Source organism: Adelges cooleyi, unplaced genomic scaffold (assembly GCF_023614345.1).
Source record: "Adelges cooleyi isolate 19-005CV unplaced genomic scaffold, UGA_ACOO_1.1 ACOO_flye_CR_arks_rails_tigmint_CR_PRNA_9, whole genome shotgun sequence".
NCBI classification, from domain to species: domain Eukaryota; kingdom Metazoa; phylum Arthropoda; class Insecta; order Hemiptera; family Adelgidae; genus Adelges; species Adelges cooleyi.
This window is the reverse complement of record NW_026096579.1, coordinates 14,521,372-14,540,257: the sequence shown is the minus strand read 5'-3', so window position 1 is coordinate 14,540,257 and position 18,886 is coordinate 14,521,372. Positions and strand designations below refer to the sequence as shown.

Here is an 18,886-nt window from a genome sequence, read left to right as displayed (position 1 = left end):
ATATATAATCCCTTTGATACCATACTGTGATAGTTGTACAAAATTGTTAATAGACTCCAAATTTTAGAAGAATTTAAATTTGTATATTTAACTTTCAAGGCAAGGTGCGGTGTTTTGATGTCCAGTTGTAATGAAACTTATACGAAATTAATTTGCATTAAAAAAAAAAAAGTATTCAGTGTTCAAGCGCTTTTGTCAATGAGTACAAGAAACCGAAAATGGTTTTTGTTTTTACAATTCTAATATGAGTTATGACGATGTATTTGATATAAATACCTAAAAATTAAAATTTTAACTAATAATTTCTAAAAACAAAACTAATTATTGACATAACTTAAATAGTGTAAGCAAATATTTTAAATGAACTAATAATTAATTAATACATTAAAAATCATCTAATATAATTAAAAAGTTTAAATTAACGCATAGGTAATGCGGTTCATTCAATTTTTGTGCTTAGTTGTAAAGTCTTTGGTAAAGCGTAGTTACCACGGTTTATTTGTGGTAAAATATTAGTAGTTGGCGTGATAACAGTGATTATCATTTATCAATTTTCAGTTTACTTGTTTTGTTTATAGGTACAAGAAATTAGATATCTCACAATAGTAATGGAATATCGAAAAATATATTCCAGTATAATATCTATTGTTTTGTCTAACCTAACCTATTATTAAGTATTGTGTTTACGAATTTATTTTGTAAATTTTTCATATTTTTATGATTATGTCTCTCCGTGACATCAATGTGTCGCCAACTTCTTCGTTTTCCTTGGATGACGACGAAATAAGCAACAAAATTGGAAATAAGGATATCTCAGATTCCGACGGTAAATTTAATAGTAATCCTACAATTTTTACAATATTGTTACGTTTTTTTTTATTTTCAGACGAAGGCAAAGAAAACCGCGAGAAACATACTGAAATACAAGAACAGTAACCATTAGCAAAAGTATGATTAGAACTGTATTGCTTATAAATAATTTTTATTCTTTGCAGAGTTTATCAAGACAAGCTAGCTGGAATTCAAAAACAACTACAACAACTGAAAGAGGGCACTCATGTAGAATATGTAAAGCAGTTGAAAAAATTAGAGGCCCAACAAAAAAACCTGTAAAAGAATATTTAGTTAGGTTCTGTATCATTAACTGACCTTGTTAAGTTATTTGTTTAATTTTTTTTAGTTTATTGATGAACAATATATGGCGAGATTGTTTGCTTGAATCAATTGAAAGAGAATATGTAAAAGAACGTCGACTTGCACACAAAGAGTTTGAAGACCGCAACAATGATTTGACAGAGACTCTGGTTACTGAATTAAATGAAAGGAAAAAAGCAATTGAACATGATAATATGACTATGGAACTTAGTATGTACTTAAAATTATAAGTGGGAACAAGTTTACACCTTTTTTTTTGTTCATTTAATGTTCATTTAAAATGTAGTACATTTTAGTCAGAAATTGCTAGTCTAGCTAGCGGCAGCGAACCTTTGACGTCTGTTGAATACATGGTTTATTGAATAGTAAATTTGATTGTCCAGAAAAACTTGACATTATCCCTCTAAACGTTACCTCAGTTTACCTACGATTTAGTACATTATTTTATAATTTCCCTGTTCGTCAAAGCTATAATTATTTCGCGCTTGTCAACCTAATGCTAATGGAGTGCAATGAAATTTGTTCTTAAGTTAATTTCTTTTATGATTCTTTAGCCATGAAAAAGAGATCGGTTTTGTTAAAGTATTTATATATATATATATATATATATATATATATATATACAGGGTGGCCCACAAAGACTTGACAAATTAAATAACTTTTTTCTAGTGAATATTTTTGAGATTTTTTTTTAAAAATAAGTTATACTCATTTGCGCTATAAGCACCACAATTTTTATTGCACTTACCTGTTTTACTTTTTTATTTTTTTTATTACATTTTTTTATTTTTTTTCAAGATAGCCATTTTATTCAAAATAATTTTTAAAAAATAATTGGTGAAAAAAATTTGTATTTTTATTCATTCGTTCAAAAGTTATATTCTTATGAAAGTGTGGATGACTGATGACGGGAGGTGGAGTTCTGTAGGTAACGCGCGCAGATAAAAATAACTACGCGGTTTACTTAAAAAAAAATTAAATTAAGTAAAACAGGTAAGTGCAATAAAAACCGTGGTGCTTACAGCGCAAATGAGTATAATTTATTTTAAAAAAGAATCTCAAAAATATTCAATAGAACAAAAGTTATTTATTTCGTCAAATCTTTGTGGGCCACCCTGTACATGTATAATTGTTTCTTTTTTATTGTTTTTATATTTCCTTGAATATTAATTGTCACATTGTTAATACTACTTGTATTTGTATTAACTGTACTCTTTGCCTATTGGGAAGGCGTCAATTTATGAATAAATAAATCAAAAAAAATCTGCATCCTCCTCTAGTTAAAAAGTTATGGCTGTTCAATTTTGAAATAGATGGTGAGGTAAGTGGCGCAGAAGTTTTGTGCAATAATGATTCACATGGTTCAAGTATCTATAACTTTCGAACTAGAGGAATTTGTAGTTTTCTGATATTTTCGTAATGAGCATAAAAAACACTTCAAGATGGCAATACAAAATTGCAAAAAAAAAATGGTGTTGCTTTAAAGCGAACTTAAACCAATAGTTGTGTCAATTTTTCAACTTTTAGTTCTTAATGTTTTTTTCTAGCATCTGACTCGACGGACCAAAAACCAGCCATGACAAGAAAACTCCGTAGAAGGCCTAATGACCCTGTAGTACCAGCTCCTCAAGAAAAACGTCGAAAACCGCCTCCTGTATCAAGTATTGATTATATGCTCGACGAAAATGAAATTGATCACGATGTAAAAGCAATACAAGAAGCACTAGCATCAATATCTTCGGCTTCTACCACTACCACTACAGTTAAGCCACGTGACACAGTAAATTCTTCATCTGTTAGGAAACCAGGTAAATTACTGTTAATTAATAAAAATGATCATTTTGAATATTATATTCATGTGTGGAAGTTATGCTTGAATAAAAATTTTTTTTAGGTTTCTTGCCGAGTTCGGGTTCCTCTACTGGAAATATGAGTCCAAAAAAAAGCCAAACTTCTGATACTGAAGGGTCGTCGGCCATCCCAGATACAAGGATTGAAGATGGAAAATTGTTGTTTGAAAAAAGATGGTATGAACATTTGTTTTATGTATGCTGTACATAATACGACTTTTGTGATTCATGAATTATACATTTAATAGAATGTCTGATTTAATTTGAGGGGTTAGAGATAATCAAGAGAGTTTAAAAAAAAGGCATTTAAAACAATTTTTTTAAACTGTTGTATTATGTTTATTTGTTTGACATGTAATATCAAGTTTTTACACTATATTTCAAGAAAATTTTATAGAAATTTCAAATCAAAATATGAATTCTGGACCATGTTATCTGCTTGACTATTGAACGTTCTCTTACAAATAGTTCCTTGCGGTGACCATTAATTTAATTTAAAAACCACTCTTGACGGATTCCAATGATATTTATCATCTACAGCATATTCCGGCATGGAAAACTAATGCTTAATTAATAGAAGTTTTTTTGTTTTCAAATTGGACAGCCTCTGAAAGTTAATGTACGCATTTCAAGGAAAAAAGCGCTTGTTTGTTTATAAAAAAAGAAAAGAAAAAATATTGATATAAAAAAAATAATCCTTTGATTTAGCACTAGTTTTTCAAGCCTAGAATAAGCTGTATAAATGTATTGAAATCCTTCAGAGTGGTTTTTAAATGTAGTGGTCAGTGTCTTTGAAAAGATAGTATAAAAAAAAACGCGTTTGAAGTTTTACACTTAGGTTTTACTAAATGCATTCTTCAAAATAAAATAAATAAATACAATTTTTAAGTTTTAAATAAATATCTACAAGAAAATGCAAAAACAAAATAATTAAGTTTTTGAAACATTCTTAACCCCTTAATAAGGTTAAAGTTCCATAATGCTATTTTTAATAACAAGTTGATATAAAATGTTCTCTTCTCGTGATTAAAAAATTATGATATTAATCACAATAACCTAATGCTTAGGTATCATCGAGGTCAACCTGTGTTTGTTGAAGGAAGACAAATTTCAAAATTTGCAGCCGTCATATCCGCAATAGGAAATGAAACTGTAAGCAAACATTTTCAAAACTATTCAATGCAAAAAATATTTACTCGACAAATTTTTTTCAGGTTTTTATTTTTAATACTATATGTATTTTTTTTTTTATTAGATTTGGGTAAAGAAAACCGCAGACAATAGCAAATTTCGTATTAACCTGTCTTATCTTTCAAAAGGCAAAATGTCAATTAAACGTAGAGCTGCTGTTTGACTTTAGCAACTTTACTAATGTAAAATTTGAAGTAGTACATTTTTTTGTTTTGGCTTTTTGAAAATGTCTACTATGTAATATTATGTATACTATGTAATATTTGCCAATATATTTTATAACCATAACTTGTATAATAGTATTGTAAAGTAGGATTTAGTACTCAAATATAAGATATAATGACCTGTGAATCGAAAATGTAAATTTGTTTTCTAAAATTATCAGTACTATTAAGTTTTTATAAATACATATATATTAAATTTATATATTCATATTACATTGATCTGCCGATTATAATAATAAAACAGTACAATTATTCTTAACATTTATTTTTACTATTTATTTGTATTTATTATTTATTTACCATTGGTATTAAGTATTAACTTAGTAAACTTATTAAATGTTTACTTTAGGTATGTATTCTTCAGATAAAATATCTGTCATTTTTTTCTTTATATGGGACAAATTTTGTTCAATGTATTTCCAACTGGTAACTGTATCTTGAAGTAATACTTGAGCTTTAACTAACTGTTGGTCTGTTTCGTTTATTTGATTTACAGCATTTACAAACATCTGTTTGCTTAATGACGATAGATTTGAGTAAAACTGCATGTTTTTCTCTTCTGTAAATGATTTAATGATGTCAATTATTGTATTCGAGTAACAACATAAGTGACAAATGTTATACTTAGTTTTCGATGAAGTAGTGTATCTTCTGACATTTTAAAACTATCAGCTTGTTCATTATGATCTTCTTTTCTTCGTCTAATTCGTCCACCTCCTAATAAAATAATTACTTAAATTATGAACATTATTATAGGCTGTACATTGGCATTTCATTAACAAGATTTAAAACGATTAAAAACTAGATTTATCATATTTGTTATTAAATAAGTTATAATTTTTATTTAAATTGCTCCGGAAACCACTAAAGTTTATTTGTGTGCGAAGCCTACAGTTACTGACCATAAAGTGCTCAATATTCTATATCTTATAACAAAATGGACGATTTTATACAGGAACGGTTTTTTTTTCTTCAAATGTGTTTTAACTTTAATAAGTTATAACTTGGTCAAAAATGTATATATCTAAATCCAATTTATTTTGATCTAAAAAAATGTTGTTCTATGATAAAAAATAATTCCTATTTATACTTCAAAATTATGAATATGCTGAACAGATTACAGTTTGATTGGGCAGATTATAGGATTTCTGCATAACTGTTGACTCATTGCAAACTATACCTGATTGAGGCTTGAAAAAATAACATTATCTATACGGTTTTGTTCAAAAAGTACTACCATAAAGTATATGAACATAATACACTGTAGTCTTCACTCAACCGTCCATACTGACCCAAACACAGATTGTACATTTGTACCGTACCAAAATAAAAAAATATATCAACTCACTCATAGTAGTGTGACCATAATAGTTCATAGCCAATTCCAGTTCCTTTAAATCATTTCCCATGGCTTTATTTTCAGTATTTGAATAAAACATGTTATCGCTCTTATTTGCTTCAGTCTAAAAATTATAAAAACCGAACACTCAATCTAACAATCTAATAATTTATACAAGTAAATTGTATAGGAGGTAATGTTTTACATCTTGTAGGTTTTCGTCATCAGACTCTGGTGCTTCTCCGAGCACTAGCATTGCTTTGTCTGACATTTTAAAAAAAAACTAAATTTTAATATTTAAAATATGAAAAACCTAAATTTAAGGTTATAACACAGTTATGTTCTACTATTTTAATAAAATGAGCACAATAATTTAATAACAAAAAGTATATAAAATTCACAATTATCAATATTTTGTGTTAGAAAATTAAACAATAAAGTAAATATTATTATTTATTAAAAAAGTGTTAACTGATAACATATCATCAATGTCTTTAAAGATTACGATAACAGACAACCAAACTCTCTTAATGAATAATAAATTTACTCCCTAGAGTAAGTTAATTAGAGGCAAGTCATTAACTACCACTTGTATATCTGGATCTGAATTATATTTTTATTATCTTTTATTTTTGTGTTTGCAATATTAGCAGTAGATTAATTGCCTGCTAGAATCAAAATAATAAATTGCTTATTATTTTGTTTAACTTAAAAATATCAATGTTCATATTTTGTTTTGTTACCATTATATTATTTATTATTATATTACAAAAATTGTGTCATTCGATTGATTAGTATGCTGTGATGTATTGGCTACACGAATTAGGCAGCTCGCTTTATATTCTTATATTAATAATGTTGTTCTTTTATATATATATATATATATATAATACACATTTGCTTACAAAATACAAGGTCACGACTCATGAGAGACAGTCAAACAGGTGGCTGTCAGCTGAGGAAGTTGGTAATCATCTGTCAAGGGAGTGTCAACACTCAACTGTCATAATAATATGATGCTAATACCAAAGAATATACTATTTTGTCTGTTCTATGCTAACCTTATCATGGTTCATAGTGTTATAACTTATAATATAACAAGTCCAGACTTATAATACGTGAGCAGTTAATAATTATTATAGTATACAATGTATTATACGTCCGGACTTATATATATGAGTACATTATATATATATATATTTTTTTTTTTTGAGTGGAGAAGGAGACATACAATTTATGGAAATCAACTCAAACTATTTATATTGAAATACCAGCATCCATAACTTGATAATGAATGCATTCAGACATAACATATTTTGCCCCTTTCAACTTTGTCCAGTCCCTTATTCTAAAATATAACGGTTAGGTGTAATTAAAATACAATTTTCAACAAGCAACATATTAACTTATGCTATTATAACACAGATATTCTGTTCACTAATACTGAACACTAATACTAACACTAACACTACACTGATAACCTGATCATAATGAATAGAATTGTTTACTTATGTGAACATTTAAATCATAATTTTATTTCTTTTTCTGTTTCACTTTAACTAGTGTAATTGAGATTTAGTCAGATAAACATATTATATTATTTAGAACTATGTAATGTAATATGTGTTTATTGAAGAATATAATATATATATATATATATATATATGATATATTGCTCAATTATTATTAATAATTATTCTTGAACAGCTATCACATTATCTGTACCTTTTAAATTCGAAATTTAATAATACATGTACATATATTTGTCCTAAAACTACAGAAAATTATAAACATTTAATAAAAAAAACTACAAATAACTGTTTAAATTAATATCTAACAGAAAAGGTAGTATAAGTAATAATTGTTTATTTGGTAACTTATTAGTTAATATAGTTAGGATTTTAATGGCAAACTATTTTTATGACAAATAGTATTTAATATTTATTTTTTATTTCGACTGTATCATACAAATCAGTTCTTCTTTGAAACTCGGTAGGTATTTGCTGTCTGATATTTTCCCTAGCTGAAAAATCTGTAAGATAAAATTAATATATTCAATAAAAAAAATTGAGCTGAATTAAGTGTAAAAGATTTGTTAAGAAAAATATTAACCAAGATCTATATATAAATCTGTATCCTTCTCTGTAGCTTCATCTAATATTTTACCCCATGGATCTACAATCATTGAATGTCCCCAAGCTACATATTTAGAATCGGTAACTCTAGCAGGCGATGCGGTTGCAACAAATAACTGATTATCTATGGCACGAGCTCTAATTAACAATGTCCAATGTAGTGGGCCTGTTGTCATATTGAATGCAGCTGGGTATATTAACATATCACAACCTAAAAAATTAGAAAAATTAAGAATTTGTATTGACAATAAATGTAATAGAGTAATTATTTTACCTTTCTTTCGATATAGCGTAGCCATTTCAGGAAATCGCATATCATAACATATTCCTAAACCAATTTTTTTAGAATTTATTTCAAATGTGTTTATAGTATTTCCAGCTGTTAACGCATCAGATTCCTTAAAGCACATACCACCTGGTACATTAATGTCAAATAGATGCATCTAAAAACATTTATACATTTAATTATTTTTATACTTATACATGAATTATAATTCCATAATATTTTAAAAAAGTTTAATATTAACATAATATGTAAGTACATTAAAAATAAAGAATGAATATTACCTTTCTGTGTTTAGCTATCAAATTACCATTAGGATCCCACACTGTACAAGTATTATAAACTTTATTGTCACATAATTCTGGAATTGATCCGCCTACAATGTAAATTTTATTTTTTTTCGCAGCCTGTGATAATGCCTGACAAGTTTCACCATCAGGAACGGATTCTGAATATTTTTTGAACAAAGCTAAACGAAATGCGATAAAATTGAATGAACATAGTAAAAACTTTTTAACCATAGTTTCATATACCTGTATTATAAGGCGAGTTAAAGCATTCTGGTAATATGGCTAAAGTACAACCATTAGCTTTAGCTAACTCAATCCGTTTTAAAGCCATCGAAACATTTGCTTTTTTATCTGCAGTCACTGTCATTTGTAATAAAGCTGTGCGAAAACCTTTGCAAAAAATTGTTTTTTATTTATAAAGTTCAATAATTTTTTATTTAAGTTGCCAAATATTATAAACAATTTACCTGAAGATTCTGAGGAAGCCATTCTAAATTTGTAGCTACACAAAACTTGTAAACAGAATTTATTTGATTTACGTCTTAACATTTATAACGATAACAGAAACAAACACTAATTTATTTAGTCTGGTAGTCGCGTTGTATAGACTAATCTAAATACATCATAAAACTATTAATTTAATATTCACATAAGAATTAAAGAATCAATTAAAAAAAAAAAGATTAGATAAGATTTATCAACAAATTATTTGCTATTAACAATATCTCAATTGCGACGGAATAATTAAATGTGATTTTAATGAAATTCAATTTACAAATTTATCATACCATTCAAGTTACCTGTTACTGTGAACAAGAATAATTATTCAAGAATACCGGTAAGTTATTTTTACCAATGATAATTTAAGATAACACACCTGTTATCAATTAAGAAATCTTATCAACAACATTAACCTTGGGTCACGGTTATAGATAAACTATAACCGTTTATCTATAACCGTGCCTTGGGCTGACTATAGAGTCGCTACTCGTTCAGCTAACCTTAGTAGAACCATTGATTATAAATACATGTTAAATTAATGGTATAACATATTAATTATTTCTGTGGTGTTCGGTCAAAGGGGGATACTGGATAAGTGTAAAATAGTAACTTTTGGAATCACTGAAACTAAATACAAAAATGATCGTTAATTGAACATTGCAACTGACACATGGGCGACACGACATTGGATATTCAAACAAAGTTGTACACAATCTTTAAACATTAAAACACAAAATGTTAACTAATAGATAACCAAACACCTTTTATTAATGGCCATTATTATGGAGACGTTTTTTTTTTCACATGCACCCACGCAGCGATAACTGCGCCGAGGAAAACAGAGGGTGACTTCATTTTCTGCTGGTATTACTTTATTGTTGAACGAAACGGGTGGACAGTCGGCATTGCGCAGAGTAAAAGTTACTTGAGTGGACTTGGCTTCGTTTATTTTTATTTTCCAACGGTTTGCCCATAAATTAATCATATTGAGATGGTTTTGGAGCATCTGATTAGCAATTTGAGGATCGTGGTGTGATGCTGAAATTAATGTATCATCCGTATATGTGCCAAGGAATGTGTAGGGTGTCTTTGGTATGTCGTGGGTAACCACAGAGTACAGGAAAGGAGCTATGTCACTTCCTTGTGGGACACCTGCTTTGATAGAATAGCGTCTTGAGTAGCTATTTTTGAGACGAATAGTAAAGGAACGGTCGGATAAGTATGATTTAATTAGAAGGTAATAGGGAGCTGGGAGGAACTTTTTTAATTTGTATAATAAGCCATCGTTCCAGACCCTGTTAAATGCCTGGGAGACGTCTAGAAATACGGCGGGGCAGAATTCTTTTTTCTCCAGTGCATTTAAAATATTATCGACAGTGCGATGAAGTTGGTGGGTGGTCGAGTGGGGGGCTCTGAAACTGAATTGGGTGTTTGGGATAATGTTGGCTTAAGTGGCAATGTGAAGAAGTCTTTTTAAGAGTATTTTTTCAAAGATTTTTGAAATGGATGGTAAAATTTAAAAAACGGAAATAAAAAATCTATGTACTGTGTCGTCGAAATGTCCGCACCCATTTTGGTTGGCTACACTGTACGACGTCGTTACTAACGGCATGATAAATGATTACGTTATCAATTTTGTCTTGAGTTCTCACGTCGTGTCGTTACCATTGTCAAGTAATCTGAGAAGTGAATTTTCTCGTTTCTAGCGTATATTATAATAATTGTGATTTTAAAAACTTAATATAAACCATCGTCTAAATGGTTAATCGGTATGTATAATTGGCCTACCACTTGAGTCAGGCGAATAAACATGCTCAAGAGCAGAGTCTTCACTTGACCTCTTGTCAAGTGGACACCAGCTATTTCGTCTAGAAATAGTATATACCTATGTACTATAAGTGGGCACGTACTTATTGTGTCTAGTTGTTGGGCATGTATAGATCAAAGTGAGTATTCATATTTTTATTTTCATACATTTTATACCTGGTAAACAGTATTGTCTGTGTACAAACTTACAGTATGTGATAAAAAAATGATAATTTGAAAGTTACTGTAATAAAATATGACCTAATATTGATGGCACAAGATGTTACCATAATCAGTATTATTTTAAATAGTGCTTGATTTTTAATCATTTAGCACCATTATTTCATAAAAGTTTAATGAGAAATACAATAAATTATATTTTTATTGATTTAACACCGATACTGTCATCTATATGAATGTTTACTCAATTGTGTACATAATAATTTAGTATAAGAAATGCTGTAAGTACTCCGAGTGTTTTATTTTACTAATTTTACTTTAAACGATGTTGGTAAATTAAATTATATACCTAAATTAGTACTATATGTTTTTCATAAAATATTTACAATATAACTTACTAATTTTAATTAATTTTTTTTAGAAGAAATCTACAATGCCATTCAAAATACGCCTAAAAAAAAGTCGACAATACAACGTTGTATCAAAATCGTTGTATGTCATCTGTGTTGAATTGTTGGATAGTACGTCAATAGAATGTACACTCTCTGCAGAAAGTGTGGGACAAGAATGTTTAGACAGCGTTTGTCAAAGACTGGGTTTACACCAGGTATTGGTTGTATACATTTAATATTATATTTATCAAGTATTTAATTTTTAAGTTAATTAATAAAATTGTATTATGTTGTTATTAACAGCCAGAAATTTTAGGATTGCGCTACATATCACGTAGTGGTAATCCTCGTTGGGTAGATTTAAGCAGACCTCTAAAACGACAATTGGATAAGTTTGCATGCCATTTCAGCCTTTATTTAAGAGTGATGTACTATGTGTCTAATGTAACATTTATAAAGGATGAAATGACTAGGTTAGTACTTATTTAACATTATTTTTTAATTGTTTTTGCTTAAGAAACATTAACATTGTTATCAAAATTGTTGCTCGTTTCTCATTTGGCAGTTGTAAATCTATAAATTTACACAGAAACAATATTGGCCACAACGTTTATATTAAAAAGAGTTTAGGTGTGCCGTGTGGACACCGCTTAAAACGTACGATAGTATGTAAACTGTTATGTCTATTATTTATAAAATTGGAATAATAATAATACTATTTACTTAAAGAAACTAAAAAAAAAAAAAATAGGTATTAGCAATATTAATGACTTGAAGCAAAGTAAAAAATCCCTATTGTGATATTCTAATAAGTTTCTATTTTTCGTGTTTATCACTTGAATATTACTCATAGCCAGTCTGAAATCTTTAAATTTAATTATAAAATACAAAAATCCAATTAAATAAATTAAATTTAACTTAATTAATTAATTACATTTTATTATTAATTGTTATCTATTTCTCATATTCTTTTTATGTTATTTAACAGTAATAGCTCATGATATCGCATTTCTGTAATTGAGATTCATACATTTTTTAAATCATATAGTGAAGTAAGAAGTTCATTTAGTTTAGAGAAAAGAGTTTTATACCAAAAAAATATGGTACTAAGGTTTTTAAGTAATACTTTTTCAAATGATAAATCTGTTATGTTAATTTATCCTTAACTTATTATTAATTTGAAGTAAATAAACACATAAGAGGCTTTAATAATGTTTTTGGAAAGTGTAAATTGGTTTTCCTTATTCACATAGGAGAACAGTATATTCACTTTTAGGTAAACGTTTTAGACAATTTGACAATGACAGTATGTGATAAGTGTATTATTGGTTTACTTCATGTTAATGAACTGTTATAACTTATAATTAATGCTTTATTAATATTTGTTTGAATATATACTAATATAAAAAACTTGGTGAATATTTTGCTAATACATTCTTATTTGAATTTAAATATTTAGATATCACTTTTTTCTTCAACTAAAAATGGATGTAATCGAAGGTCGCATCATATGCGATGCTGATCAAGCAGTATTATTAGCTAGTTATAGTATGCAAGGTAATAACATCACATAATCTTATTTATTATTATTTTGTACTAAAAAAAAATATATAAATATTTTTTTAATTATACATTTTGAATTATGTTTTAGCCGAATTTGGAAACCACGATTTAGAAAAGCATACGTCAGAATATCTTAAAGACTTTGCCTTATTTCCAAAGGTATTAGAAATATTATACTTTTATTGTTCTCTTGTCAGCTACACTATTTTTGAGTGTTTTTTTTTTTTTAACTAAATGGTGTTATTTTGTTAAATTTAATGACAGCTTTATCTTTATTTGAAACTAGCATTTAACACAACAAGAGCGCCTGGAGAGTCTCGTCGAAGCTGTTATCTGTCAACACTTGGCTTTGGCGGGTTTACCCCAAGGGACTGCCGAAGAGTATTATATTGTTGCTGCACAACATCTAGAAGGATACGGACAGGAAAAATTTCACGTTAAAGTATATAAAATAAACGGAGGGGGAAAAATATATTTATAAGATTTTACCAGGAAATATTTTTCTAGGACGATAATAGTGCTGAAGTTGCATTAGCTATAAGTCTCAAAGGTGTAACCATACAAAATCAAAACAAAACGGTAACAGTTTATCAGTGAGTGTTTTTACTATAGATAATTATTAACTCTGACACGTAATCAATACATGTATATAAAATTTCATAGATGGGAAGATATAGCAAATGTAATAAACCATAAAAGATATTTTAGCATGGAAGGACAACATGACAATTTTATACAGTTTCAGTGCAACGATGTGGAAACTGCTAAATATGTATGGAGCATGTGTATTTTACAGGTATATATAATTATTTTACAGTTCAATCATAATACTGCTGTCTAGTGTCAACTTAATAATGTTGTGCTGATAGTTTTTTGGTTTATTTTTACTGATTATTGACGTGTTTTTTTAACAATTTAGCATAGGTTTTACGGATTGTATGAAAAAATTGATCAAACTGGTGACAACAAAGCCGATGTATTAGGAAAGTCTTTAGATATGCAAATTGATGTGAGGTTTACAGTTATAACAACTCTGGTATAATTTTCAATTACAATTATATTTGTTGATTTCAGAATAATGCCGACAGCAGCCGCGATGAATTAGATGCAATAGATACTCCTGACTCGAATGTTATTAGAGGACCGTTTTCTTTGAACGGTATCCGTGCTCAATCAACCTCTTGTTTGGATTTATCTTCGCAAACCAGTGAAAAATTTCGATTAGACAAAACTGGACATAAGTCAATGTGAGCCTGAAAATAAATTTAACGTCATTGTTATGGTTTTTATAAAATAAAATAATATTTGTGAATAGATCAAAATTGCCTTCCTATCGTTTGGCCCCTGATTATGAAACTGCTGTTCAGCGTAAATATTTACAAGGCAATTACTTCAATCAGAATGCTAATTTGATTCCTACTACATCAATTAGTCATCAAGACATCAATCTTCATCAGGTAACTGTTATAATTTTAGTAATTATTTTTATTAAAGATATTTGCAATCAAAAAAATGTTTAAAATAGTTTGGTATTTAGAAATATAATTTGTAATAACTTAGAGAAAATTGTCCAAAAGATATTTTCAGCGACGGACTGACGACGTGTCCCAGACAGCGAATAGGTCTAGAAACATATCATCTCATGATGGCAGCATTCAGCCTAAAAGCTTGTTAAGCTTGATGATGATATTTAGACTATACATCATATTTTTTCTTAAATAAGCCTATCATAATTTTAAAAAAAAACGATTAAGTGTTATCTTTTGAGATAATGTCTGGTTCATCTTGTCTAAATCGCCCTGTATTTAAATTTAAATTGATTTTACATTCTTCTATAATCTATATGAGCAATGATAGTATTGCATCGTAAAATTATCTTATTTATATCTGAACTATAATAACATTTAATTAATTGAATTTTTAATTGAATTTTAATGATTTACCGTTTTTTTATATTTATTGCTTTTTCAACAAAATTCATATATCATGTGTATAATAATGTTATTATTATAATTTTTTTTATTATGTATTTATAGTTTAACAATGATTATAAACAATTTCCTGATGTGACACAGGTCAACATGGCATCGACTGATCGTCCCATTCACGGGTGTGTACCTATTGTTATTATTATTTCGATATCCAATTTGAAATTGGCCAACACCTAATCAATGATCATTTTTATCGTTATGTTTTCAGACAAACATCAGATTTAGATATTTCTACTCGAGATTCTGAGTATGTACAAATATATAAGCCACCACCACCCTATCCGATAAGTAATAGTACACCGGATTTAGCCAGAGCATATCCATTGGGGTATATTCAAAATCCAGTAAGTTACAAAAAAAATACTTTTTTCCCGTGTTCACAACAGAATAATCACATAATACTCTACAGGTGAGTGGCTCTAGTCCAGACCTGTTGTCATCCAGGGTTCATCATTTTCATGTTGCACCACAACGATACAATGCTAGCCATATGCTGTCCAACACGGATACCCATAGGACCTACACGAATCTGAACGCTTTACTGGGATCAAGACAGGTATAACCAATTTTGTATTCTATCATTACTATGTACTCACAAATCGATTTGACACGTTTTAGAATTTAAACGAACTTCGAAGTGGTTTTAATGGTAACAACATGATGTACTATATGGGTCAATATGGACCAATTTTAAATCAGCCACACACTGGTTTGCTCGTTAACGAACAACCTCATAATTGTAATAACGGTAAGCATCTGATTGGCAATTGAAATATGATATTTTACAATGTACCAAATCTACATATTATTGTATATTTTTAAAATTAGTTGTGGCTAAATTTACTGAGCCTATATACGAAAATGTGCCATTGCTGTGGAACTCTAAGGAAGTTCGTAGTCGGGCTGCCAGTGTGCAGTCGGCTCCAGAGATTAAATCACCTACCAAAGTTTCTCAACCAGTGCCGCCGCCTCAGCCTGTAAAAGAAGACGTGGTTAAACCACAGAAGGAAACCACTCCGGTAAAAAACGTCGCTTTAGATGTTAGCAGCAGTTCAAACGTTTCGTCACAAATTAATTCAACAATAATTAGTCATTCGGCTGAACAGTCCTTTGGTAGTTATTTTATTAAACATTCAATAAATAAACGGCTATGATGATATGATGTACACATTTGGTTTGGCCATTTGATTAACTAATGGTTTATTGTTAGATTCTTCAAATCAAAGCAGCAATAGTGGTACGTTAAAGAAAGAAGGCAGAAGTAAAAATCGTCGGAAATGGGCTGGCCTTTTAGGCGGAGCTGGTAAAAGTAAAACTCTAAGTAGGAGTGGAGGCGGCGTTAGCAGTGAAGAATTCAATCAACGCCATTCCACTGTTTCAGGACTTCCCATCCCTTCTACCATTTCAAAGGATACCATGGTATGGCTGATAGCTTTAATGCGTATGTAATTGTTTGTTTGTATTTGTTTGTTTTACACATTTGTTTTTCTTGACATCTAGTGCAATATATTGCAACATAAATTAGAAGATGCTCAACTGTTTCAAGAATTCGATAAAATAACAAAAGTTAAACCCAACGCTGAATTTTCAACTGCGTTTGTACTTGAGAATTATTCGAGAAATAGGTATATTATCAATACTTGTGCGGTTTATCTTGATTTTCCACTAATGGAATTTATCGTTTCAGACACAAGGATATTCTTCCGTATGAAGAAAATCGAGTGCGGTTATCGCCGAGCAAGGAAAATCGTTTTGGTTACATTAATGCATCTCACATAACAGTAAGTTGTGCAATTTTTGTTGTAATCAATTTGCTTGCAATTTTTTTGTAAAATTATGTATTTGTAGGCTTCAGTTGGAAATGAACAAAGATTCTACATAGCCACACAAACCCCATTACCAGGCACCGTTAATCACTTTTGGCAAATGGTGTGGGAGGCGGGTGTTCATCTTATTCTTGACCTTTCTTGGCCAAAGACTAACGCCTCAGACGATAGCTACGGTGAATACTTTCCAACAGTGGCTGATCATTCTGTACAATTTGGCGAGGTGTGTGCTCATGCTTACCAGTGTGTACTTCATTACTTGGTAATGATTCCATAATTATTTTGTTTTAGTACCACGTATGGCTTCAGTTTACACAGGAAACGGGACATTGTGTCACTAGTAAACTAAAACTGCAACATAACTCGTCCAGACGATCCAGAAGTGTTTGGCACTTGCAATACGTTCAGTGGGCCGAACAGGACTGTCCAGCAAATGTTTCACACTTTCTTGGTTAGTATAGTATGAATTAATTTTGCCGAGACTCAAGGCCGCGGCCCCGCTGCGCCGTCCTCTGCCCTAAGACCGGCACTGAAGTTTTGAGTTTTGTTTTATTTGCAGGTTTTTTGGAAGAAATGAGTTCAGTTCGAGAACACACCATAACCGAAATACCGACTGGACAAAATCGTAATCCGCCAATTCTCGTGCATTGCAGTACGGGAGTAGGAAGAACCGGCCTTACAGTATTAAGTGATCTACTGTTGTACACCTTGGATCACAATCAAGTATGTTTTCATATCAAATTACAAACATGTATTAAAAACCAACATTAAAAAAAAAATAGACGAGATGGCCTATTTATAGAGATAATAATAATAAACAATAAAATTGATCAACAAAAAAAAAATATATATATATATATATATGTATAATTTAAATAAGGAAGTGACAAGATGGTTTGACTTTTGTATTATAAGTTGTAACAATAACACATATAGACAACGTTATTCAAGAAAAAAAACCATGATAATTTAGATATGGTATTTACTGTTTGTTGTGTTTATCATTTTTTAAAAACTTGTTTAAATTGTTGAAATAATATTAAATTTAAATCAACGTTTTTTTCTTTCTAGGAATTGGACATACCAAAAACAATATCATTAGCTCGGCACCAGCGCATGCTGTTTGTGGAAACTGTCACTCAATATAAATTTGTACACTCGTTGCTCATTTATTACTTGAAAAATTCACGCCTAATTTAATTGCCGTCAACAGCTGTTGTGGTCAGTTTGTTGTGCTCAAAATATCGGTAAACGTTACAGGGTCACCTTTTTTAAATGTATTGACTGTATGAAATAATATATATGTGCTGTTGTGTATGTCTGTACGTTAGTATTTGGTTAATGACTAAGACGTCCTTCGATGAACAAATTTATTTACCCGTGTGTAACGCAATTAATGTTATACAATATCGGCAATTTAGTATTATTTTCATCTTTGTTTACATAATTTTTTTTTTCTCTAAAATGAAATTAATTCATTAATATTATTTTATTTCTCTAACATTGATTTGAGTTTAAAATTGTCATCATTATTTTTATTATTATTATTTTATTATATGAGTAACTTAGTAAATAAAGTATTTACAAACATATAATGTACACGAGGAGTGTAATTATTATTTAGGTCATTGCCGCCATTTTGGCATCAAGTATTACTAATGTATAATTTGTTAGAATTTATCGTTAAAAAAAAAAATAGAAGAATTAATGAACAGTTTGCGTTATACAAACATTACAAGTGTAATAATTTACTATAAATATTTTTATATAAATATGTTGAATTTTTTTTTCAAATTAACATAAATAATTTTATCGTCAAAGTTGTTTGTTCATACATGCTCTTTGTGACTAATTGTTTTGAATTTGTGCAAAATACACATTGGAAAGATTAATATTAGTTTATAAGAACAAATTTTTTTTTAATTTAAAAATTTGGTATTAATAATTTTATTATTTTTGTTAAATGTTGATATTTCAATATTATATTATACATTTGTTAATTATTTAACTTTGTTAACAGCTTATTTTTTACGAATAAACAATCTTTTTTTTTTGTAATAAGGTGAGACTTTTTTCCTAATTTCATTCAGCTTTCATAGCGTGTTTTTTGTCAAAATAATTAACATCTACTTTGATAGACACGAATCTTAAAATAAGATA

At 29.1% G+C, this 18,886-nt stretch overlaps 4 protein-coding genes across 5 annotated transcripts; 2 read left to right on the top strand and 2 right to left on the bottom strand.

Moving 5' to 3' along the window:
- The first annotated feature begins 600 nt into the window (after nucleotides 1-600).
- On the top strand, nucleotides 601-4,618 carry LOC126846971 (sin3 histone deacetylase corepressor complex component SDS3). Its single transcript, XM_050586886.1, has 8 exons — nucleotides 601-826; nucleotides 887-932; nucleotides 996-1,109; nucleotides 1,181-1,365; nucleotides 2,703-2,963; nucleotides 3,050-3,182; nucleotides 4,073-4,157; nucleotides 4,261-4,618. The coding sequence occupies exons 1-8, from the start codon at nucleotides 718-720 to the stop codon at nucleotides 4,357-4,359; spliced, it is 1,032 nt and encodes a 343-aa protein (XP_050442843.1). The 5' UTR covers nucleotides 601-717; the 3' UTR covers nucleotides 4,360-4,618.
- Nucleotides 4,619-4,628: 10 nt separating this feature from the next.
- LOC126846972 (uncharacterized) lies at nucleotides 4,629-6,202 on the bottom strand. The gene is made up of 4 exons (XM_050586888.1): nucleotides 5,965-6,202; nucleotides 5,769-5,883; nucleotides 5,045-5,137; nucleotides 4,629-4,979 (listed from the first exon to the last, which is right to left on the bottom strand). Exons 1-4 carry the CDS (start codon nucleotides 6,028-6,030, stop codon nucleotides 4,753-4,755), a joined length of 501 nt encoding a protein of 166 aa, XP_050442845.1. The 5' UTR covers nucleotides 6,031-6,202; the 3' UTR covers nucleotides 4,629-4,752.
- A 1,313-nt stretch (nucleotides 6,203-7,515) lies between these two features.
- On the bottom strand, nucleotides 7,516-9,163 carry LOC126846540 (omega-amidase NIT2). Its single transcript, XM_050586043.1, has 6 exons — nucleotides 8,935-9,163; nucleotides 8,711-8,857; nucleotides 8,462-8,646; nucleotides 8,169-8,337; nucleotides 7,872-8,105; nucleotides 7,516-7,791 (listed from the first exon to the last, which is right to left on the bottom strand). The coding sequence occupies exons 1-6, from the start codon at nucleotides 9,014-9,016 to the stop codon at nucleotides 7,694-7,696; spliced, it is 915 nt and encodes a 304-aa protein (XP_050442000.1). The 5' UTR covers nucleotides 9,017-9,163; the 3' UTR covers nucleotides 7,516-7,693.
- A 1,457-nt stretch (nucleotides 9,164-10,620) lies between these two features.
- LOC126846860 (tyrosine-protein phosphatase non-receptor type 21) lies at nucleotides 10,621-18,485 on the top strand. 2 transcript variants are annotated; one of them, XM_050586683.1, is made up of 23 exons: nucleotides 10,621-10,914; nucleotides 11,379-11,561; nucleotides 11,650-11,819; nucleotides 12,806-12,903; nucleotides 12,998-13,068; nucleotides 13,196-13,351; nucleotides 13,417-13,502; nucleotides 13,573-13,705; nucleotides 13,829-13,918; nucleotides 13,984-14,156; nucleotides 14,225-14,366; nucleotides 14,946-15,019; nucleotides 15,109-15,244; nucleotides 15,310-15,456; nucleotides 15,519-15,648; nucleotides 15,729-16,013; nucleotides 16,111-16,319; nucleotides 16,401-16,525; nucleotides 16,588-16,681; nucleotides 16,749-16,949; nucleotides 17,018-17,177; nucleotides 17,286-17,449; nucleotides 17,798-18,485. In XM_050586683.1, exons 2-23 carry the CDS (start codon nucleotides 11,388-11,390, stop codon nucleotides 17,924-17,926), a joined length of 3,147 nt encoding a protein of 1,048 aa, XP_050442640.1. In that variant the 5' UTR covers nucleotides 10,621-10,914; nucleotides 11,379-11,387; the 3' UTR covers nucleotides 17,927-18,485. The 2 variants fall into 2 exon arrangements, with proteins under 2 accessions (XP_050442640.1, XP_050442639.1); XM_050586682.1 differs by having other exon boundaries at nucleotides 11,376-11,561.
- The last annotated feature ends 401 nt before the right edge of the window (nucleotides 18,486-18,886 follow it).

Excerpts from the sequence above, each read along its gene's own strand:
- LOC126846860 (XM_050586683.1), top strand. The coding sequence starts at position 11,388 with ATGCCATTCAAAATACGCCTAAAAAAAAGTCGACAATACAACGTTGTA. Across the intron at positions 15,649-15,728 it reads ACCTCATAATTGTAATAACG|TTGTGGCTAAATTTACTGAG; the intron begins GTAAGCATCTGA and ends TTTTAAAATTAG. Across the intron at positions 16,526-16,587 it reads GAGAATTATTCGAGAAATAG|ACACAAGGATATTCTTCCGT; the intron begins GTATATTATCAA and ends TTATCGTTTCAG.
- LOC126846971 (XM_050586886.1), top strand. The coding sequence starts at position 718 with ATGATTATGTCTCTCCGTGACATCAATGTGTCGCCAACTTCTTCGTTT. Across the intron at positions 933-995 it reads CATACTGAAATACAAGAACA|AGTTTATCAAGACAAGCTAG; the intron begins GTAACCATTAGC and ends TATTCTTTGCAG. Across the intron at positions 1,366-2,702 it reads TAATATGACTATGGAACTTA|CATCTGACTCGACGGACCAA; the intron begins GTATGTACTTAA and ends GTTTTTTTCTAG.
- LOC126846972 (XM_050586888.1), bottom strand. The coding sequence starts at position 6,030 with ATGTCAGACAAAGCAATGCTAGTGCTCGGAGAAGCACCAGAGTCTGAT. Across the intron at positions 5,884-5,964 it reads ATGACGAAAACCTACAAGAT|ACTGAAGCAAATAAGAGCGA; the intron begins GTAAAACATTAC and ends TATAATTTTTAG. Across the intron at positions 5,138-5,768 it reads TTATGGTCACACTACTATGA|GAGGTGGACGAATTAGACGA; the intron begins GTGAGTTGATAT and ends TTATTTTATTAG.
- LOC126846540 (XM_050586043.1), bottom strand. The coding sequence starts at position 9,016 with ATGTTAAGACGTAAATCAAATAAATTCTGTTTACAAGTTTTGTGTAGC. Across the intron at positions 8,647-8,710 it reads TAACTCGCCTTATAATACAG|CTTTGTTCAAAAAATATTCA; the intron begins GTATATGAAACT and ends CATTTCGTTTAG. Across the intron at positions 7,792-7,871 it reads AGATTTATATATAGATCTTG|ATTTTTCAGCTAGGGAAAAT; the intron begins GTTAATATTTTT and ends TTTATCTTACAG.